The sequence below is a fragment of the Apiospora hydei genome (assembly GCF_038363865.1).
Source record: "Apiospora hydei strain CBS 114990 chromosome Unknown utg000004l_segment0_segment0, whole genome shotgun sequence".
NCBI classification, from domain to species: domain Eukaryota; kingdom Fungi; phylum Ascomycota; class Sordariomycetes; order Amphisphaeriales; family Apiosporaceae; genus Apiospora; species Apiospora hydei.
Genome location: NW_027117363.1, coordinates 2840018 through 2861822, shown reverse-complemented (window position 1 = coordinate 2861822; position 21805 = coordinate 2840018). Strand labels below are relative to the sequence as shown.

Below are 21805 nucleotides of genomic sequence, written 5' to 3'. Positions count from 1 at the left end.
GGAGGGCTCCCGGCCCCCTGTCAGCGTTGCTTGCTGATTTGGGAGTGGAAAGGATCAGATAGCCGGTGTAGTCGTCCGATGGAAGCATCGGATGTCACCTACCGAGACGACGGAAGTGGTTGGTCTTTCGAGGAAGGAGAAAGGGCCTGCAAAACACCCGTTCCAGCGTAGAACTCTTTTCGGCCGAATCATCCCGCCAATGCAACACGGTACCACTTACCCTGACCGACAAAGCGGTGGCAGGCGAGCGAGCAGCTTTACCCATCCCCATCCCATCGACCTTGACCAGTTTAGACGACGGTGCGCCGGATGTGGTTTCGCGGCTACGCTACGGGAGCGAAACGTGTGTCCCGTCGTCCGTCCGAGGTGGTAATTGGAACCTGGCAAGCCCGGAAGGGGATAAGGCGTGCGACCAAGTTGCCAGCCCGACCGTCCACTGCATGCCTTGAAACATTACAGAAACGGGGATCACCCACGGAATTTACTAGTAGCAGTAATCTCCACGACAGCCCGGCAGGACTTTCGACACCGACACCGATACGTGCGAAAAGAAGAAAAGGCGCCGCCTACCCCGCGGCAAACCCCTTGACGGGAGCTTCCGAGTTGGGAAGTCGGGGCCGCGTCGGGAACTTCCTCATGGACCCAATGAAAATGAAAACGTGTGTGTAGGTATGTGCCTCCCCCGTGGGCCGCCAAACTGACTGACTGACGGAACTACACAGGCAGTTCATCTATGTAGTTGGGTCATACTTTGTTACACTCCGACGAACTAGAAAAGGAAATGGAAGATGTGGAACATTAACTTACATGGACCTTTCTTTGAGGTTTCGCAAACCACGACGAAAGCAATTGACTGGATGTGTAATGGAATGGGAGAGAAGGACGGTGGGTGGGTGACAAGGTCAATCCCACGCGGGCCCATTCTGCAGCCTGGTCGAGGATGCAGGGGCGTTGGGCGTTGCCGCGGCCGCATGGCGCATGGGATGGATGCCTTTGATGATGATAGAAAACCCAAACCTGATTGCGATATGCACCATCGAACTCAATCATACAACCAATCTAGCCCAAAGTGATTAAGCAGCGCCGCTTTCCCAACAAATGATAGAAACCCATCTTGACCGACTTGCCCAATTTGGCCAATGACCGAAACCTAGAAGCCTACAGACTACCGCTGACAAACAAACCCCATCCCCGATTCCCTCCCCCACGGGTCACGACGTAAGGACATGACTAAGGGCACGGTGGTTTATGGCCTGATGCGCCCATCCCCAGCTGACCTCTTTTTACCCTACTAATACTGCCAAGCTGCCCTGGGTAGGGAGGTTTTCTATTTATACCCACAGCCTATAGTGGTTTATGGATCACGACAGCAGCATTAGTAAATCTTGCGGTGTGAGAGTGAGAGTGCGAGTGAGAGTGGTGAGAGCCGCGAATAACACACTAGCAGGAACGCGCATCCCGACGAACAGGACATGGGCCGGGTTGGCGCGCATGTCGGGGGCCCGGGTGTGACGGGGTGACGGGCGGACAGCAGTAGTCCCTATCTACATTTCTCCGTGTGTGTGCGACTACTACCCAAATGCCGGGACCCTACCTAACTAACATGCATGGTTGCACACCAACATGGGCTGGGCGGCCCTATCTCACCTAGGCCTAGTGACTGAAGGTGCCGAAGGCGTCTCTGTCTGTCTGTGGTAGTAATAGTCACGCAGTATGTAGGTAAAGTAATCGAAATAACACCGATTGGTAATGCACGACCAAATTGGTGAGCAGCGGCTCTGGTGCCGGGTTCTCCCTGGCGAGTGGCCGAATGGCTTGCATGCCGCCATTTCGCAACGTTGGGGTCGCATTGCCACGATTCTAGCCCTCGCGCCTCTGCTTTTCGCATCGTGCCACACGGCGTACGCCAAGGTCCCGTAGGGCAAATGGGAAACGAAACATCGACCCTCTCCCAAAATATCCCCTTGGCGTTGTTGTTGGTGCTGATGCGAAGAAAAAAATGCTGTGGTGCGTCGCGCCGGGCTGCAATGTGCCATGCTGCTGACACGACCTTTCGGTATGTCATGTTTTGCTACTACCACTTTTTCTCACGGGAAATCTTTTTTTTCTTCCCCACGATTATATTCCTACATGGACACTGACGTACTACCTACTTTTGACAGTGTAACATGGCCAAGGCGCCCCCTTGGGTGCCCACTGCCCACAGACATTGCGGGTGTTTGTAAAAGGGAGAGGGATGATTAGAGCAGCCCCCCTGTTTATCGCTGGTAACATCCACCGGGAAACAATTGAGAAAGAAAGAATCAGACGACTTGCCAACCAACAGGGCTGGGCGAAGTCGGCGCGATTCCAAATCGCGGACCAAGATCGGTTGGATTGCCATCAAATCTCGGTCCTGAGATATAAAAGTTGTTGATGGGCCTGCACTCATGCCATTTTGTGTCACCGCATCGCATCGCCGTATGTATGCAATACCACCCAAATTATTGCTATGTACGATGAGAAAAAGATATATTAAGAACAGCCAGGTGGTTTCTAAGCGCCGCACACCTTTTCGCCCTTGGAAGAGGGGGGGCAAGACCCAGAAGAAGACCCACTGCCACGGGCACCTATCACGACTGGGTGTGCTGTCAGAACGTGAGCGCAGGAGAACTGTATGTAAGTAGTAGGTTCATGTAGTTAGCAGATTACAAATGACGGCCCTGATACGACCGCTGCAGCCCTCTCAGTGCTGCACACCATGCAGGAGGGTGAGGTTCTGGGCGAGGGATGATGCAGGGCGACCAGCAAAGAGGCAGGGTGGCAGGGTGGGTAGCATGGCTTTACCGAGCCGGTCCTGGGTAGGGTTGGTCGAGATACCAAGATGCCAAGATGTTTAGGTTCAGTAGTTTTAGGCAGGTCACGCTGTAGATGCTCATTCGCCGGGCCTTGGTAACACGCCTGATTGGGCCCGAGCCTCATCGACCTGCCGCGTGCCAAACCCGTGTCAGCGTATGTGCGTGCCATACACATGTGCGACGAACTCGATTCCTTTTGATTGTTTGACAGTGCACCAACCAGGGGAAATATGACTCTGCTCCCCCTTCCCACTTCTAGTGCATCTATGTATGTAGACAGATACATCGACGTGATGGTAGTAATAACCTACATAATGTACCTACATACACGATACGCATTGGCCCTGACTGGAGATGACAGGAGGCCAAGAGTGCGTACGTGTGCGTGTGTGTGTGTTGGTTTGCTGGTGTGGCAAGCGGGTTACAATAGCAATCAATGTCTGCGATGGCGGCCATTGCCCAATTGTCCCGTCTGGGCCGCTGGGATTGCAGTGGCCCCACCCAGAAAACAGGGTCCATCCCACCGATAACGTGGAGGATGTTCCCAGCTTAGGGGAATGAGCTTTCAGAATCCAGACAATAACAGAAAGTCAACCAGAAGAACAGGGAGAGAACCCTGGAGGCCCGCCTCCAGTTCGGGCCACTTTTAGCGAAAGAGGGGTCCCAATGACGAGCGGCAAGGAGAAGGGCAATTTACCTGCCTCAATGCCTCGACGCTCGCGACGCTCGCGACACTCGCTACTCTAGCATCGTTTGCCTGCCAAACCTTAGCCCGCATCGTCAGACGACCGGCCGTCAGCCACCCGCAGGGCTAAGCTGTCGTCTTCGCCGATGCTGGTCCCTGGCCGCCTCTGGGGAATTGCGCCGCGGATATTGCCATTCGGTAGCACGCGACAGGGTGACTGCGACTGGACTTTTTTGACTTTTGGACTTTGCGACCCAGATGGGATTGGATTCCAGACGAAGTCGCCGGAAACAGCCAATGGGATCGGCAGGATTTCCCATCACAGGCAGGGCAGCAGGGAAGGCAAGGCAGGCTACAGCTGCCACCTGCCCAGAGAGGTCGCTAGACTCAGCACTACCCAACTGCAGCAGATCAAGGGCTTGGCGTTGTCGCACTGTATGTAGCCTGTGTGCCCTTCCTTGCAGAAGGGTAGCTTAAGCCACCCCTGCAGCAGCAGAAAAGCAACCAGGAACCATGGAAGCATTCCCAAGTGCGGCGACCGCGCTGTTGCTGTATCGGACATAATGTTGGTACGGAGTACCTGCTACAACGACATATTGGTACAGGGATCGGCCAGCCCCATTATGTACTTTGGGACTGTGGGTAACGGGGCTCAAGATGCAACGACCACTCGCTGGTACACACACACACACACACACACTCCCATCCCATCGCCTGGCATGCCGTGGCACTCTGCTCGATAAATAGGGCCGTCCCGAACCTCAAGTTCGCTTCTGGGCTTCTGCAGTAGCACGGCTTTCCTCCCCCAAGGCACTTCATCTACCATTGTCAGCCTACACTGAAGCCGCCATGCAACTATCTCTTGCCCAACTCGGAGCTCTGCTCAACGCCCTGTCGTTGGCCGCAGCTGCTCCCTCCGAGGGCTGCCCCTTCGCTGCGCGCAGAGCGGCCACTTCTTCTCAGAGCCAGAAGGAAACCCTCTTCAAGCGGGCCGATAACAACCCCACCGATGCCATCGGCACCTGTCCCACCGTCAGCAAGTTCGCCGGCGGCGGCACCCGGAACGAAAACTGGTGGCCCTGCAACCTGAGACTCGACGTCCTCCGCCAGTTCACCAAGGCCGTCGACCCTCTCGGCGACGACTTCGACTACAAGGCTGCATTCAACAAGCTGGACTGTGAGTGGCCCTTCCTATGGAAAGAAGTGAACACTCTACCACGACTTTCTTTCCTCGGGCCATGGCTTCCGGTTACTGACTCGTATTATAGACGATGCGGTCAAGAAGGACCTCGTTGCTTTGTTGACTGACTCTCAGGAGTGGTGGCCTGCTGACTTTGGCAACTATGGCCCCTTCTTCATGCGTATGACCTGGCACAGCGCCGGAACCTATCGTGCCATGGACGGTCGCGGTGGTGGTGGCATGGTACGTCGCATGCCCGGACCCTTCCTGCATAAGATTGGTAGGCTAACAAACTATCCTCTCAGGGCCAACAACGATTCGCTCCCCTCAACAGCTGGCCCGATAACGTCAACCTTGACAAGGCCCGCCGTCTCCTTGGTACGTTCTTATCGAACTAGCCTCATCCCATCTTCTATCCTATCGTAGATCGGGCATTAACAGTATGCTACAGAACCAATCAAGCGCAAGTATGGGTCCAATCTCTCGTGGTCCGACCTTATTCTCATGGCCGGTAACGTTGGCATGGAGTCCATGGGCTTCCCACAATCGGCTTCGCCGGTGGCCGCCCGGACACTTGGCAATCCGACGAGTCAGTCTACTGGGGTGGCGAGACCAAGTGGCTCACGAACGATGTTCGCTACGGCGGCAGCAAGGACGTCCTCAACCGGACGCTCGAAGAGCCGCTCGCCGCCGTCGTTCTCGGCCTCATCTACGTGAACCCCGAGGGTCCTGACGGAAAGCCCGACCCGATGGAGTCGGCAAAGGACATCCGCGAGACATTCGGGCGTATGGGAATGAACGACGAGGAGACTGTTGCTCTGATTGCCGGTGGACACTCCTTCGGCAAGACCCACGGTGCTGCTCCTGGTTGTAAGTTGATGTCTATCTAACCAAGTTTCCATGTCATACAGCTTACTAACCTGACAATAGCCGATCTTGGCCCCGTTCCGGAGGCTGCCTCGCTTGAGCAGGTCGGTCTTGGCTGGAAGAGCACTTTCGGCACTGGTTCCGGCGAAGACGCTGTCGGATCCGGCATCGAGGTCATCTGGACCAAGAACCCCGTGAAGTGGAACCCATCTGCCTTCCTCGGAAGTCTCTGGAACAACGAATGGACCCTGGTGAAGAGTCCCGGTGGTGCTTGGCAGTTCGAGGCCAGCAATGCGACCGCCTCCCACCCTTCGCCCCAGTCCGACAAGAAGCGCAAGCCTACCATGCTCGTCAGTGATATCTCCCTGCGCACGGATCCCGAGTACATCAAGATCACCAAGCGCTGGTTGGAGAACCCCAAGGAGTTTGAGGATGCCTTCGGTAAGGCGTGGTTCAAGCTGCTGCATCGTGATATGGGCCCCAAGTCTCGCTACCTCGGACCGGAAGTGCCCAAGGAGAGCTTCATCTGGCAGGACCCTCTGCCCGCCCCAGAGGCCGAGAAGTTGAACGACGACCAGGTTGCCAGCCTCAAGGCCAAGATCCTCGAAGCCAACATTGGCGTTGGCAAGCTTGTTGCCACTGCCTGGTCTGCCGCTGACACGTACCGCAACTCGGATAAGCGTGGTGGTGCCAACGGCGCGCGCATTGCCCTTGAGCCCCAGAAGTCATGGCCGATCAACGCCCAGCTGAACGACGTCGTCAAGGCCCTCTCGACCGTCCGCGATAACTACAACAAGGCCGGCATTGGCCCGCAAGTGTCTCTCGCCGACACCATTGTGCTCGGAGGTGTCGCCGCCGTCGAGAAGGCAGCTCATGATGCCGGTTTCAAGGATGTCAAGGTTCCCTTCACCCCCGGTCGCGTGGATGCCAAGCAGGAGGACACGGATGTTGAGAACGTCAACCACCTCGAGTACCCCGCCGACGGTTTCCTCCAGTACGGCAAGGGCAACAAGGCCTCCAAGACGGAAGCCATGATGGTCGACAAGGCCGCGCAGCTTACCATGACACCCCCCGAGCTTACCGTCGCTGTTGGTGGTCTGCGCGCGCTGGGCGCCAACTTTGATGGCTCCAAGACTGGCATTCTGACCAGCAAGGCTGGCCAGCTGACCAACGACTACTTCATCAACCTCCTGGACATGTCCAACACCTGGAAGCCCTCTCAGGACGGCGAACTGTACACGTCCGAGAAGTTCACGGCGTCGCGCTCGGACATGATCTTCGCGTCGCACCCCGAGCTGCGCGCCATTGCTGAGGTGTACGCGGGCGCCGACGGACAGGAGCGGCTGGTCAAGAACTTTGTCAAGGTTTTCGACAAGGTGATGAACCTGGACCGCTTCGATGCGCGATAAAGGGGTGGAAGCAAACGCACACCTCTTTTTCGGAAATAATGTGACGACAATCGGGGAAATGGGGGGAATTGGGGAGTACCGGGTTTAGAGAGTATTATTACTACGCTACGACTTTTACCACTACTTCTTACTGACACATGCCTGGCCTAGACATTTGGGCTGGCTGGGTTCTTACTTAATTTTCTTAGAGTGTATATCATACGCCTTGCGGCCGAGGAATTCATAGCCATTAATACACAGCATTCAATTGCACTTTTTGCGCTGGGGTTTGTTTTGAATGATGAATCGTTATTCCGAGTCACGGTACCTAAGTAGTGCAGGCTGCCTCCAGATCCAGCTTACTCCTTTTGAGAGTGGGCTGGCAAGATTTTTGGCGCAAGGTTCGCCGCACGCACAACCACAACCCACAATCCCAACCAAACTTCACCTAGATTAAGTAACTAGGTAGGTAGGTTCAGTGGGAAAAAGGCAATCAACATGACGCTTCGGGCCTTGGCTCCAATGCGACGCGGACGACGAACCGGTTGCAGCACTACTGTACGGGCGGCCGCAGTCCGCCAAAAGTGCCGGTTTCGTAGCTCCTGGGCGGGCGCGGGAATTCATGCACTGTTTGCAATTATATCTCGCGGGGTATAGGTAGTGCCGTCGTAGCGTTGATCTGGAGTTGTGTAAATGGTTCGATGTTGAAATCGCGTCCGGGGGGGGAGGTTGCTGTAATGCTTGCTTCAATGGACCTTAAGGTTACTTCTGAGGTAGGTAAGGCTTGTACGTAAGCTTCGGCAGGTTGCATCAATGCATAATGGTTTAGGGAGACAGGCGGCAAAGGCAGGCCCTCTCCCGTTCGGAGAATTAACTTACCGACTGGGCTTTTATCACGTTTTCTTTTTCCGTTTGAGCCAGTCCTGTTGACGTTGATGACAGGTCGGACACCGACCTATCACCGATTGATTCCAGGTTGCGGGCGGGCAGTTGTTACATACAGTGCATCCCGTTTTTTTATTTTGAGAACTCGGGTGTCACACGCGAATGCCAGCGCTAAGACGGCGATGAGGGTCGGGATGCGCGCAGCCAGCATGTCTGTCAGCTTGATCCTATCGAATGGATCTGTCTATGTATGCGCGGATGTACCGTGTACACGAAAGGGCTGACAGCGCAACAAATCCGGTAGATTTAAGGCTCTCGCGACGGGCCACGTGGATCGACAGCAGCTGAACCGAGCTTGATCGTCGTCAGCATCTTCATCAATGAGACCCAGTCGCCTCCCCTTTCATGTCGCGCGCGGGGCTTTCAATGGCGAACGGCTGGCACTGGCACCCGCGCACCAGGTGGGAACAGCAGCAGGCATGATCTTCTGGTTGGAGCGAGGATCCCAAACGCCTTACCTGGGGCAGATGCGCGGACCCGGCCGCCCAGCGGTCCGGGTCAAAGATGGCCGCGTCGTCGTCGCCCCCTGGATCCGCGGGCTCGTTTCCGTCAATGCGGGCGCCGTGCCGCAGAGGGGCCCAACTGGGATGCGGTCCAGCAGGCCGCCGATGATCCGCGTCAGGTCGACGGCGGTGCAGCAGCGCGGCGTCGGTGGGGTCCAGTCAGAACGGCTTGCGCAGGAGGTTGTGCTGGTACGGTAGGCCTTTCGGTGACGACCATGCTCGGGTTCGGGTTGCTGGCCACCGGTCTCTTGAACGCTGGTCCGCAGCTTGTCCTGCATAATCTGGTTCATCGCTGGGCTGCGAATTCACCATGATGATGCGCCGTTGCTCTTCTGAAACTCACCTGGTCCGCGCTCTGCTTGTCAGAGATGCCGGCGGTCGGCCCACCAGGTATGGTTTCCTCGATGAGAAACGATAGGGGGTCGCGCGAGTTGCGAGTGTACTTGCCGGGCTCCATGTGTTTCGACATTCCGCGGCTCCGGTCTTTTTATCATTGCCAATAGCCTCTTATTGAGGTGTCTGACGGCATTGGGGGCCGCGAAATGGCAGTCATCAGACAGGGAACAGAGAATTCGGGCACAGGAAGACGCTCCCTGCCGTTTACAGGGCGAATATGTCCTCGTAAGCATCGGAGAAGCCGTAAGCAGGCTCGCCGCCGTCGGGACCGTCGGAACCAATGGTGTGATGGTGGTCGACGACAAAGATGCCAACCCCCATCGCCTCGAGCATGGCCTTGGAGAACGTATGGGTGTTGTCAATGACACCCGTCTCGTTGCCGTCGTTCCCGGTGGCGATCGCCTGGTCGAAGACAAAGCCCAACCGGCGGTTATTGTCGCGACGCTGAAAATCCCCGTCGCCGTATTCCGCTGCACGCGGTGCTCGTCGAACTCGAGCATGACCGGGCTCGGCTCGCCCAGCGAACTGGCCCACCATCCGCCCCAGCTCGTCCGGCTTCTTGAAGGGGGTGGCAGGGCTGTTGACGAGCAGGACCTTGCGGTCGTCGAAAGAGAGGTAGTCATTTCAGACTTGGTGACAGGCGTCTCGGCACGGAAGAAGTTCGGTGTATGGAGTTGCTCTCGCTGGATCGCCAAGCCGCCAAGGCTCTGAGTAAGGCAGCCTACTAACGCTGGAAAGTGTCGTCGACAATGACCCTCTACAAAGCCCGCTGAGCTCGGCCATGCCCAACGTTACCAGGGGCGTGATCTGTCCGTTCGTTTTCATCGGGCCTAGTCTTAAGGTCAGCATGTAACGGAAACCCAAGGCTTCGGAGGATGAGGACACGATATTACCATCTGTGCTGGGTTTCATGCGCCCGTTTTTTCCCCCTCGAAACCCGCGGGCTGGTATGTGTACTCATCTCAGTGGCCTGGTTGCCCTCAAACCCTCTCCCCCTATCGGGGTTTGCTCCATGTCCATTGCTGCGTCTGCGTGCCCTAGGATGGCGTTTCCATCTTGGCTTGAGACTTCGGGCGGTGATACTAGGCCGGCCGCACGGCTTGACAACTTGTCATGGCCATGATTTGAGGAAATCATTAGGAGATGTTGGTCCTCCTGATCCTGGGAGCGGGTCATAGAGGCGCCGGGTTAAATATCTTAGGTGCAGCGACTCCTACTTTGGTTTGTCATCTGGACCTTTATCACCGAGAAGCCACGGGGCGGCCCGTAAGATGGATCGCTCCCGCAGAGGCCGCTGACCGGGTTGCTTACTGACATACGTGAATAGTGAAACCCAATTCTGTGGATTGCCTCGCTTTTGCGACTTATCTCGCATGACGCCCAAGGCATGAAGGGAACACCTATAGCGCTGCCAGGAGTTGAACCCAACTCCCTTCATGCAGTCTCTCGTGCGCCCTGTACATTAACGCATTTCCAAAGGCAGCGTCTCGGACTTATACGGGTTGGAAATTATTTTGAAAATAACCTGATATACTCGTCAACCACTGGCCGCCACAAGGGGCGCTGTTGGATAAGTAGATCACAGTGGCACGTAGCCCCTGAACCTGAAGACGGCATGTTCCGCAAAGTTAGGTATATAGCCGGTTGTATACACCCGAACTCGGGGGACATGCACCACCTGCCAATTACAAACACTACCGCTTATCCCCGACGTACTGCATGCATGACAAAGCGCGCTTGCTGACTGCATACCCCAACCGTGTCGTGACTAGTGCCCGTTATGGGGGAAATGTTCTCCATTGGGGAATATAGTCCCCGCATCTACAACGGCGTCCTCCCTGCATATTCCCTGCATTTTCCTATCCAATAGACTCCGCGTTTGTAATCTACAGACGAATGATGCAGCTGTGAACGAACAATTCGGTGTCAAGGCGGCGGCCTATATATATGAGAGTGATACCGCTTGTTCCCGCCAAAGTAATCCAGGGGAAAAGGCATATCTTGATCACATCACTACTCTCCATTCCAAATTAAATTGTTGCTCTCTTTGCTTCTCCATACCTAAAATTTACAGATCCACCCCCGGCAAGGAGAATAATGGACAATACAACCCATATAAAACTCGACCACCACGCAACAATGGCAACCGCACCAACCGATCTATCCAAGCCCTACATCCCCGCCGTCGGCCACGCCCACGACGGCTACTCGAAGGAAAATGAAGCCACGGCGACTTGCTTCTGCGGGACTGTTCAACTTGCTTTTGTAAGGCATCCCCTTTTCCACTACTAGCTTAAGCATGTATATATAAGGGTATATTATTCACCACCGCTAATCTGCCGTATAGCCAACCTCCTATCCGGGCGTTGTATCCCGCTTTGCATGCCACTGCCTGGACTGCCGCAAACTGACCGCCACCATGTTCGCGTCCAACTTCACGGTGCAGGACCCGTACCTAAAACACATTCGCGGCCAGGACGAACTGAAGCAATGGTGACTAATCACCCCCTCCCCCTCCCCGCCCTCTCTCTTCTTTCATCTCTCCTTCCCACGAGACATGTAAACACGTGCCGACACCCGTAACCAGGTCCCAGTCCCGCACCATCGCCACCGGCAACACCATGACCAACCACTTCTGCGGCGTGTGCGGCACGCTCATGTACCGCGCCAGCACGGGGTTCCCGGGCAAGTACTTCCTGCGCATCGGCACCGTCGACGACTTCCACCTGCACGAGACCCGGCTGCGGCCGCAGGTCGAGCAGTTCGTCGAGAGCCGCGTCGGCTGGCTGCAGCCGTGTGAGGGCATCAAGCAGGTGCGCGGCATGCATACCTTTGCTGACGTCAAGGGGGTTCTTTGAGGGGAGACCCCCAGGGAGGGCTGATAGGGGGGCATATTTGGGATGCCAAAGGGGCATTAAAGGCGTTGGGTGGGAAGTTAGACACAGGGGAGTGATTTGGAAAGACAGCGCATAGGAGGTAGTAGAGAAATCAAATTGTCTAAGTAGGTAGTCTTGGTTTATCAATTCTATCTTTGCTCCGACAATTCATCAAGCTTTCCCTTTCAATGCGTGCCCGCCATCCTCATCAAATCCTCGCTAATGATATCAAACGGATTCAACCCCTCGCTCTGCCTCCGCAACACCTCAATCCGCTCCTTGAACTTGCTGCCCTCCCCTGCCGCATGATGATGGACTCCACGGCCTCCCGGACCCGCTCCACCGACGGCTTCGCCGTCGCCAGATCAACACCGATGCCCGACCACCCCACCCGCCGCGCATTCTCCGTCTTATCCATGCCCTCGCCCGCGACGACCATGGGCACCCCGTGCGCGATGCCGTGGTTCACGGCCCCGAAGCCCGCGTTGTGGATCCAGACGTCGGCGTGCTCCAGCACGGCGTCGTAGTTGAGATAGTCGGCGATGCGGGCGTTGCCGGGGACGACGCCGTCTGGCATGAACTCGGCCAGGGTCGCGTCCTTCCACCCGAGGATCGCGACGACCAGGACGTCTTTGTTGCGTTCGGCGAAGGCGCGGATCGTCGGGATGATCAGGTCGTGCGGGCTCACCTCGACGGTCCCCTGCGCGACCACCAGCACCTTCTTCCGCCGCGGATCATCCGCGTCCAGCACCGAGTTCGCCTTCAGCTCGCTCCACCACTCAAAGTGCGGATCCGGCAACACCGTCCCCTTCGGCGTCCCCTGCACCAGCCCGACGAACTTGAAGCCCTCGGGCCAATCGCTGCGCGGATACTCGAACCCGGGCACGCCGACCTGGTAGATGGCGTCGTGGCATCGGTAATTCGCGCCCGCCAAGATGGTCTCCCCCCGTCCCCCGCTCGGCCCCCGACGCCAGCAGCTGCTGATCCAGCAGTCTCGTCAACTCGGCCGCGCTCTCGGTCCACTTGTCCCAGAGGGCTCGGTTCCGCGCCCGGCCCGCATCGGACTGGTCGAACGGCGCCGCGTACGCGAACGGCGGCAAATCGACGCTCTGGATCGCCGGGACCGTAATGGACACGCACACCGTCTTCAGCGGCGCGGGCACGCCCGACGGCAGCGGGGCGCCGTACTTCAAGGGCAGGATGCCGAGGAAGAAGGCCTCGGCGACGACCAGGACCTGCCTACCGGGGTCTCGCTCGTGCAGCGCCGCGAGTGTCGACTTGAAGTTCTCCCATTGGGTTGGCAGCGTGTCCAGGCACTGCAGCCGCAGGTCGATCTTGCCGCGCTTGGTCCAGGGCAGGGTCTTGTAGCCCGGCGCCAGGTGGTCGGGATTGGCGTAGTACTCCTGGTCATTGAGATCGGCGACGCCCTGCAAAGCGAAGAACTCGACGCCCGCCGCCTCGATCCGCTTGCGGTGCGCGGTCGGGCCCAGGGAAGGCGACGTCCCATTTGCGGCTGGACAGGCCGTGGGCGATGCGGATCAGGGGTTGCAGGTGGCCGGAGAGCGTGTGGCAGACCACGAGGATTACCGGACGCTGCGGCTTGGTTGCTGCATTATCGCCCATTATTACAGCAGGAAGGCCGATCCGAAACAATGGGAGGGTAGACAGTGAGAGGATGAAGAAGAAAACAGATGAGGCTTGGTCGAGGGAAGCTCGATGGGTCGATAATCGTTGTGAAGCGCTATTAATGTGTCAAGTATTCATCAATTGATTGATCATTCCAGAGCACAGCCACAGCGGGCTAGTGACTGCAGCTATCTGTTTACGACAGCGGAACCACGGGGCGTCAATGGGATCAACAGCAAGAACTTAAGATGGGATTCGCAGTTGAATTGGACGAATGAATGATAGTATGAACATGGAGAATTGAATTGTAATTACATTGAAATAAAAATAATATATCTATCAAAAATGGGTATCATACTACTGCCCGCATGCAATACACACCAAAGGGGCCGCAATGGCGACAACGCCCTGCAAATTAGAGGGGGAAGCTTCATATTGCCAGACCCAACGAGCACTAACCCGAGCTCGCAGGAAAGGCTTTCTCTCTAGGACCAAAGAGCCATGCCAATTACGCACTGGCCGTGGCTGTGACTGTTGCCAGATCCGTGGTGGTGGTAGTAGTGGTCACGGTCTCAGTCTCCTTGACAGTAACCGTGACAGGGCCACCAGCAGCTGGATTGGCAATGGCCTTGGCAGTGCTGTGTAGAGGAAAATTGGTGGGTATGGGGTTCTTGGGTCCGTGATGGGGCCTCGTAATTGGAATGATCTCCAATGAAGTTAGGGTCGAGGGCGGCTGCTGCGAAGGCTTGGATTCGGAGGTGGTACTGGGCACCGGGGCTGGAGGTGGAGGCGGAGGAGCGGAGGAGGAGCTGACGACTGGTGGGATAACGACTGGCGGTACTACTACGATCGTCGTAAGGCTGGCAGGTGACGGGGATGTAGAAGACCGAGTCATCGTCACTAGAGTCGTTGAAGGAGCCTCGGTGACTGTCGTAGTTCCAGGGGTTTCCTTGGGTGGAGCCATGATAATCGAAGTAACGACTTCAGTCGGGACTACAGTGACTGTCACTTCCGATGGCTGGCCGCTGTTGGCTTTGGATGTGGTCGCAGTTGCAGTTGCAGACTCAGAGGGGGCTTGCTTGGAGTCTCCCAGAATGCGCCCAGCAACATTGGGGTCATAGCACCCAACCTGAACTCCCGCCGTTGTATTCATTGGCAGTGCAAAGCACTTCGTGTTTCCCATGCAAGGGGTAATGGAGAAAGCTCCAGAGTTACCACACTGGCCAATGTTGTCATTAACGCAAGCGACCTGTCCGGCCATGCAGGCGGAATCCTCCTTGAGACCCCCAAAGAGGTCATTATACTTTTTCGCCTCCGCTAGGTTGCTAGCCATGACATCGGGCCCAACTGTTGACGCCGACGACGGCACAGCGGTGATAACTGTGGGCACATCCCGGTTGACGGTGCCGGATGCCGTCACTGAGTGGGAAACTTGGGATGATTTTGAAGTCACCCCCTGGCACTGTCGTTGACGCAGGCTTTGACTCCGAGACAGAAGGGATTACGGCAGTAGCCGAAGAAGAGGCAGCCCGAGAAGATGCAGCGACAGTTGAAGAAGCTGCTGTAGAAGATGCAGGAACACTGGAAGAACCCGCTGCACTAGAAGAACTTGCTGCGACAGACGAAGCTGCCCCAGTGGAAGAAGCAATACTGCTGGCGCTCGAGAAAGCTTTCGAGGATGCAATAGAACTTATGAAGCTGCTGGAGGGAATCCGGGCGGTACCACTCGTACTTCCCGTGGCTGATGTGAGGAACTCAGACAAACTGGTGCTAGCAGCCGAAGTTGCAGGAGCTGATGAAGTGACCGCTACTGAAGAGGAGGCAGTCTGCACGAGGGATCCGGACGCTGATCCAGAAGCAACCTCAGTTGGGATGCTGGAAGAAGCGGTGCTCAGTGGACTTGACCCCACTAGGCTAGAACTCCTCGACTGGCTGGATGAGCTGCTGGATTCTCCATTCGCAGAGCTCGATGTTGGAGCAGCTGATTGGGACGCAGTCGCAACCAGCGAGGATGACTGAGTGGTGGCGACAGCCGATGAAGAGCTTCGGCTGCTTGTCAAAGAGCCTGCGGCAGCGCTCGAGGTGGGAAGAGCGCTACTGGACACGACATGGTCTGTGGTGTCAATGAGACTAAACAGGTGTGAAATGGAACTGTATGAAGACGTCGTCGGTGATGCCAGACTAGATGAGATGGCCGACGATGTGGCGGAATGTGTGGTCGAAAGAGTGACTGATATAGATTCAGCCACTGAACCGCTGCTTGCCGATAATATAGATGTGGAAGCAGCGGCGGTTGAAGCTGGGATAGAGGATTGGCTTACTACCGACGCTGAGGACGACGATGATATGACCACTACCGCGAGTGAAGATGGCGAGGATTGAACGTGAGTAGATGATAATGTCTCTGATGGTAGTGATAGTGTCGCACTAGGACTGTCCGCAGCGAATCCGGCAGAGGCAGCAAGGTTGCTCGACGTGGATGCTAAAGATGGAATACTACTCGAGGGCAGCAGGGATGTAGACATGGAAGTCATTTGCTGTACAGCTGACGAAGACGGCTGCTTGAAGAGTCTCGAGGTGGCCTCGTCTAATTCGTCGCGTCTCACTCTAGGTAGAATTGTTAGTATATTGCGGTTGTATGGAGATGTGGTAAAGGGGGAAGGGGGAGGAGGCAAGACTTACCGTTCCCGGCGCCTCAGCGAGCCTGCCGCTGAGGCCTCGGACAACAAGAGAAGGTTAAGAAAGAAAGCGGAAGAGCGCATCATGAAGATCTTTTTCGAATTCGGAAAGGAAACGAAGGAACGTAGAACGAAAACGGTAATGGGGAGAGAAAGAGCCCAACGGGAAAATGTGGGTTATGACGGAGCTCTGGGGGAGGGCAGGCAGCTCTATGGGTTCATATTACTGGGAACGAGGAGAAAGACGAGATGCAAGTCAAAGAGGAGTCGATCTTCAATGGACTTGTTCAAAGGGCCTAGGCAATTATGGAGAGCTGGAACAAGAGAGATGGCGTCGGGGAGTTGAAAGGGAACAACAAAGGGAAAAAAGACAGTGGCCACCGGTTCACGATGCAGAATGGCTAGCCAGAACGAGAACTCGAGATCGACACTTTGGGGGGGATGGGGTGGGCATCTTGTACGAGACACAGAGGCAGACTCGTCGCTAGCCATCAGTCTATTCTCGAACCACAGGCATCCCGGGGCTTACCAATCTGCGTATCCTCGCAGCAAGCATCGAGGTCGAGAAGCGGCCGCGCTCGCAAATGCAAGGTGACGGCCGCAAAGCTTGAGATGAGACCCATTGAAGAAGGCCAAGGCCATCTGGCAGCCCGACGGCACCGATCCAATGGCGTCTCATTGGGCCAAATTGCCCCGGCCGCCAGTCAATGCTGCCCCCGACGGCATTTTGACTTACCAAGACCAGATTGGGTGCATGAGAGCGGTTGGTAAGCGCCTTCGCCATCGTGGGTTTTCGTGTTCAATCTTGTCGTGGAATGCGCGCGGTTGAAGATGTTTTGTGGACGGGATATTTCCTGGCGGCCTGTAGCCGCGGCCAGCAAACGCTTCTGAGCCAATGGCGGGTTGTCCGCGGGCGCCTCCTGCGGCAGCTACAGGGGGGTTGTTAGTGGAGGGGCCGTCTTTCTGGGGCTCGGCTTCGTCAACAACCAATGGTTTTCTTGAAGATGCAACGCAACACCAAATCCGGCCCGCTATCGTCTTTCGAAATAGAACACACCTAGCAACTGGGTCTCAAAAAAAAAAAAGTAAACAAGACTACCTAGGTATCCAGTCTTTAAATCACCCTGCCGTCGCCAAAAAACATATAAACCTCGATGTGCGGCAGCCTTTGAGGGCAGTCTTAACGTTGAGCTCTGGAAGTTGTCGCACAACGGCCGTGGCCAATTGGGGCAAAGCTATTCCCGCCAACACCACCAGACACTTGCGCCAAGTCGAGACATGCGACTCTTCTGAGTAGCCTCATTCTCGTCCAATTACAGCCACCTGTGGCAGACGTCGTTTGATTTGGTCTTTCATGTGTAATGAACCTATGTGTATCAAGCCAAAAGGGTGATTAGGAGACACCGCCATCGCTTGTCGGTGCCCAAGCATGGGTCTGTTGCCAGCTTCAGTGTCGATATTGGCATCAAGAAGACTAACCACAAAGTACCTATTCTTGATGGAGTAAACAAAAAAGTTGCATAGAAGACACCAGACCATGTTTTTTGAGGAATAGTTCCACTTCATCACACCAAGTAACTTATCCTGTGGTTTGGGAGATGAGAGAACGCTAGGTCTTCTCCTACCGTTACATTACAGCAAACATTGCGGCATGCGGGGAACACACACCACACACCAACAGTGAGGTGAACCTCTTGTCCCCCAAGTAACCTACTCGCCTGTAATCTGTGTTTCTACCCAACCTAATGGATAGCACAATCTCAGCTCGCGAGGCCAACATGTCAGCCAAGAACCTCCCTCGTGGCGAGGCGCCCTCGAATGAAGAGCTGCGTGAACATCGAAGCGAGAAGTACTCAGCTTTCACTGACCTGGAGAGATGGGTCATTGTGGCGATTGTGTGCTTCGCTTCACTATGCTCCAACCTCAGTGCCTTCATATTCCTTCCTGCTTTAAAGCTCCTGGCCGAGACCTTTTCGGTCTCGGTGGACCAGATCAACCTCGTTCTCACCGTCTACATGGCCGTGGCGACGGTGGCGCCCACATTAGCCGGCGATGCAGCAGACGTAATTGGGAGACGGCCGACGTATCTGGTTACCCTAGGCTTGTTTTTGGTAGCCGACGTATTCCTTGCCTTGGCAGACTCATACGAGCAGCTTCTTGGCCTCAGAGTCCTGCAGGCCCTTGGCCAGTCTGGTAAGCTGTTCAGGGGGCTTTCAATGAGTTCCCAAAACTGAAAGAAATACCTGGCAGGAATTATCGTCGTCGGGTATGGGGTTGTTACAGACATAACCACCCCAGCAAACAGAGGCTCATTCATGAGCGCAGTATCCTTCGCGTAAGTAACAGTCCATAGTCAATCGATCCCGCAGAGACGACGAAGGACGCTGAACTCCTAAGCATCACCATCGCCCCCAGTCTTGGGCCTATCCTTGGCGGCGCGTTGAGCTCCGCAGGCTGGATGGAGATGGATGTTCTGGTTCCTGGTCACCATAACCGGCCCATGCCTCGTCCTCGTCATCCTTGGACTGCCCGAAACCGCTCGAAGCGTCATTGGCAATGGCTCACTTCCGCCTCCAATCTACTGCAGGCTTCCCATGCTTCATCCACGATTCATGCGCCACTGGAAAGCGAGTCCCAGCACGGTTTCTCGTGGAAAACGTCGTCGAGTGCCCAACCCATTGAAGTCCCTCCGAGTCCTGCTTCGACGGGACAACACGGTCGTGGTTCTGGCATCGGCCCTGATGTACACCGTGTATTCCTGTGTAATAGCTTCGTTGTCCACGCTCTTCATCGAGATCTACGGTCTCAATCAATGGCAAGCTGGGTTGGTTTACCTGCCATTTGGTATCGGAGGCACCTTCTCGACCTTCGTCTCTGGGCCACTACTCGATTGGGCTTACAGAAACGCCCGTTCCAGGCATGACCTGCCAGGCTCTCCAAGCAGAGACGATAATATAGATGAGTTCCCCACTGAGAGGGCTCGGTTGAGTATCATGTGGGCGCCAGTGTTGGTTACGTTGCTGTGCATCTTAACGTACGGCTGGGCGCTTCACGAGCGATGGCACCTTGCCGTTCCACTGACGCTCCAATTCGTTGTGGGATTTGCGCTCCAGTTCAATTTTAGTGTAAACCTGGCGCATTTCTTTAGCTCCTTCAGCGCTAGACCTCCCCAAGACCTCCCTAAACTTACTTGCAGCTAACCCCCATGTGCAGGGCTTCAACACGCTAATATCCGACATCAACCACGCTGCCCCCTCTGCGGCTAATGCATCTATGGCAGTCGTACGATGTGGATTGGCGGCTCTTGCAGTGGCTTACTTGGAAGATTTACTGCAAGCCATTGACGTTGGATGGACGTTTACTTGCATTTCTGGGCTGTCTCGTTGTTCTTGGTTTATTCTCGGTCGAGTATCACCAAGGGACTGCCTGGCGAATGAAATCAACGACATGGTTTAATTGGGTGAGTTGAGCCGCAATAGCAGTCGACTTGCACCTTTGTCCGTCATAAGATCCAATGTTTTGTACGGGAACACGTCCCCTTTAGAAGCCAACACTGCCTCGTGTGGTCCAGCTGCATTGATCGAGTATGCAAACATGGACGTGGCAGAACCTCGAGTAAAGGAGAGGCGTGCAAGGGAGCCATCTGAAACCTCGGTAGATAGACTCCCGGATACCGAAGGTGACATGACCTCCAATTTCCCGAAGAGGCCATAAATACTTAGATGAGTTCTTCGGGTAGGAAAGGGGGATGGTCTTGTAAATCGAGTCAGCTTTGCGTTTGAGGTTGCTGCCAAACCTTTCCCACGATCTCCAACAGGCCAACGCCCCAACTGTTGTATATCTCATGAGCAGGGAATTCCATCCTGTTGTCATCGCCGCGGACATCGATATCAGGTTCTGCGTATGTCATATTTTCAATGCAACTTACACCCTGACATGCATATACACAGATGTGCTGCATACAAAAGCCCTTAAAGCAGCTCGCATATTCATCGACTCTGTTCGGACGAGCGGAATACACAACCCCGCCTGTTTGAGCCGCCGAACTTCGGGGCGATGGGAGATGCATCTTCGAGCTGCTTTATTTATCAGTAAAGACCGAGAAATGGATGTAATTGCCGGGCCCAGGGGGCATCTTGGCGCCGATGCCGAGTAGCTGGGTTCCGACGTGGTGGGTTTATTGTAGGCCCGACAATCTGGAACTTGTGAAACCTTCCAACTGCGTTTTCAGATCGAGCCACGATGAGCAGTTATCTAGCGGCGGTCAGAGGAGACTTTCATCTTCATCATGAAGTCATTTCAGGTACGTGGGTGATTATGATCACATCTTCAGGCATCGATTGAGGAACATGTGCGTAGTCCTGCCAACGGGCACCAGGGCCATTTCGGCTGAGTCCTGGGGTCTCTCGGCTGGGACAGAAACTGCAAGAATCACCACACGGCTTCCCGGCGGGCAGGAGAGAAGGTACTTTTTAAAGGTAAACGATCCTACCACCTGGCGTAAGCTGTCGCAAATGATCCTTCGAAGCCAAGCTGATACTCTGTGTTAGTGTGCAACTGGTGAAAATGCCCAAACCTATATGCGTGGAGAACACTATTCGGCCGGCATCATAGCAAGTCATGTGCCCGAGTTTGGCCCCAAGCCCGTTGGCGGAGGCGAGTATCACGACGAGATGGGGAACCACGTCCACTTCTACATCATGAAATACCATGATATGGACCAACAGAGGCCGCCCGACCCCGCCGAGCTCGCACTTCGAATTGCCGAGCTTCATTCGAAGGCCGCATCCCCGAACGGCATGTTCGGCTTTCCGCTCATGAATGGCCGGGGGACTCTGGACCGCCGCGAGCACTGAGACAAGAGCTGGGCCGCCCAGTTCACGTATCTCCTGGAGGACCTGATCAAACTGGACAATGAGATGAACGGACCATGGCCCGAGTATGATAGGGCCTGCAAGCAGCTCGTTGACCATGTCATCCCAAGACTACTTGGCGCTTTGGAATCAAATGAGCGAAGTATCGAGCCAGTGCTGTGTCATGGCGACCTGTGGGAGGGGAATGTGGCCACCGACTTGGAGACTGGCAAGATCATCATGTTCGACCCTGGCGAAGCGTATGAAGCCCCTTCACTTATGACCTTCCCTTCTCTTGGGATGGCTTTCCATATATGTGGTTCGATCGCGAATTAGGCCCCATCATGATCAATTGGTCTACTCACGCCTGCTTAGCTTGTATGCCCATAACGAGATCGAGTTCGGTACCTGGAGGTGCAGCTGGGCGACACATTTCACCGCGCCCGAGTATCTGAGGGCCTACCAGCGTCTGATACCCCCTTCGGAGCCGGTAGAGGAATGGGATGACCGCAACAGGTTATATGCAATCAAGTGTTCGCTTTGTGACTCCGCAGGCCACGAAGGGAGTAAATCGCGGATTATGTAGGTATACCTAATCCTCTTTGCATCGCGTCAGGAGGGACCCTGGCTAACCGCGCTCACCGCCCCGGAAGAGCTTTCAACGACATGCTGTACCTTTGCGACAAGTACGCGCCGTTGGAATCGCTCGAGAAGTACGATCCGGACAAAGACATTGGTGTCACGGGCAGGCGAGAAGCATACGATGTCATGGCTGGAGCCCGGCATTCGCTGTGAGAAACACCGCTTCGGAGGCATACTGGTGTCGTCTAAGAGGTTTGCAAAATACGCGACTACTGGGATCTATTGAACAGTGAAACAAATTGCAGGCAGTTGCCAATGGAACAACGAGAAGTGCTAAGAGATGGTTCCCGTTGCCAAGTCCTGGAGAATGGGGATGGCTGGACCAGACT

At 55.4% G+C, this 21805-nt stretch overlaps 11 protein-coding genes across 11 annotated transcripts; 6 read left to right on the top strand and 5 right to left on the bottom strand.

Moving 5' to 3' along the window:
- Positions 1–4371: 4371 nt before the first annotated feature.
- On the top strand, positions 4372–6978 carry PG997_003416 (uncharacterized protein; the record flags this gene model as incomplete). Its single annotated transcript, XM_066807731.1, has 6 exons — positions 4372–4699; positions 4791–4945; positions 5008–5080; positions 5154–5260; positions 5293–5572; positions 5633–6978. The coding sequence occupies 6 exons, from the start codon at positions 4372–4374 to the stop codon at positions 6976–6978; spliced, it is 2289 nt and encodes a 762-aa protein (XP_066671349.1).
- Positions 6979–8356: 1378 nt separating this feature from the next.
- Positions 8357–8874, bottom strand: PG997_003415 (uncharacterized protein; the record flags this gene model as incomplete). The annotated part of the gene is made up of 2 exons (XM_066807730.1): positions 8357–8686; positions 8749–8874. The coding sequence occupies 2 exons, from the start codon at positions 8872–8874 to the stop codon at positions 8357–8359; spliced, it is 456 nt and encodes a 151-aa protein (XP_066671348.1).
- Positions 8875–9005: 131 nt separating this feature from the next.
- On the bottom strand, positions 9006–9938 carry PG997_003414 (uncharacterized protein; the record flags this gene model as incomplete). Its single annotated transcript, XM_066807729.1, has 3 exons — positions 9006–9395; positions 9597–9631; positions 9788–9938. 3 exons carry the CDS (start codon positions 9936–9938, stop codon positions 9006–9008), a joined length of 576 nt encoding a protein of 191 aa, XP_066671347.1.
- Positions 9939–10940: 1002 nt separating this feature from the next.
- On the top strand, positions 10941–11659 carry PG997_003413 (uncharacterized protein; the record flags this gene model as incomplete). The annotated part of the gene is made up of 3 exons (XM_066807728.1): positions 10941–11066; positions 11149–11294; positions 11389–11659. The coding sequence occupies 3 exons, from the start codon at positions 10941–10943 to the stop codon at positions 11657–11659; spliced, it is 543 nt and encodes a 180-aa protein (XP_066671346.1).
- A 256-nt stretch (positions 11660–11915) lies between these two features.
- On the bottom strand, positions 11916–13300 carry PG997_003412 (uncharacterized protein; the record flags this gene model as incomplete). The annotated part of the gene is made up of 3 exons (XM_066807727.1): positions 11916–12569; positions 12640–13143; positions 13178–13300. The coding sequence occupies 3 exons, from the start codon at positions 13298–13300 to the stop codon at positions 11916–11918; spliced, it is 1281 nt and encodes a 426-aa protein (XP_066671345.1).
- Positions 13301–13811: 511 nt separating this feature from the next.
- On the bottom strand, positions 13812–14636 carry PG997_003411 (uncharacterized protein; the record flags this gene model as incomplete). Its single annotated transcript, XM_066807726.1, has 1 exon — positions 13812–14636. The coding sequence occupies one exon, from the start codon at positions 14634–14636 to the stop codon at positions 13812–13814; it is 825 nt and encodes a 274-aa protein (XP_066671344.1).
- A 104-nt stretch (positions 14637–14740) lies between these two features.
- Positions 14741–15322, top strand: PG997_003410 (uncharacterized protein; the record flags this gene model as incomplete). The annotated part of the gene is made up of 1 exon (XM_066807725.1): positions 14741–15322. One exon carries the CDS (start codon positions 14741–14743, stop codon positions 15320–15322), a length of 582 nt encoding a protein of 193 aa, XP_066671343.1.
- A 222-nt stretch (positions 15323–15544) lies between these two features.
- PG997_003409 (uncharacterized protein) lies at positions 15545–16065 on the bottom strand (the record flags this gene model as incomplete). Its single annotated transcript, XM_066807724.1, has 2 exons — positions 15545–15707; positions 15986–16065. 2 exons carry the CDS (start codon positions 16063–16065, stop codon positions 15545–15547), a joined length of 243 nt encoding a protein of 80 aa, XP_066671342.1.
- Positions 16066–17726: 1661 nt separating this feature from the next.
- PG997_003408 (uncharacterized protein) lies at positions 17727–18377 on the top strand (the record flags this gene model as incomplete). Its single annotated transcript, XM_066807723.1, is given in 3 exon segments — positions 17727–18174; positions 18232–18316; positions 18335–18377. 3 exon segments carry the CDS (start codon positions 17727–17729, stop codon positions 18375–18377), a joined length of 576 nt encoding a protein of 191 aa, XP_066671341.1.
- Positions 18378–18449: 72 nt separating this feature from the next.
- Positions 18450–19437, top strand: PG997_003407 (MFS general substrate transporter; the record flags this gene model as incomplete). Its single annotated transcript, XM_066807722.1, is given in 3 exon segments — positions 18450–18647; positions 18666–19106; positions 19195–19437. 3 exon segments carry the CDS (start codon positions 18450–18452, stop codon positions 19435–19437), a joined length of 882 nt encoding a protein of 293 aa, XP_066671340.1.
- Positions 19438–20269: 832 nt separating this feature from the next.
- On the top strand, positions 20270–21623 carry PG997_003406 (uncharacterized protein; the record flags this gene model as incomplete). Its single annotated transcript, XM_066807721.1, has 5 exons — positions 20270–20284; positions 20532–20782; positions 20846–21094; positions 21210–21416; positions 21488–21623. Coding segments are annotated over 5 exons (858 nt in total), but the record flags the coding sequence as incomplete, so codon positions are not given.
- Between the last annotated feature and the right edge of the window lie 182 nt (positions 21624–21805).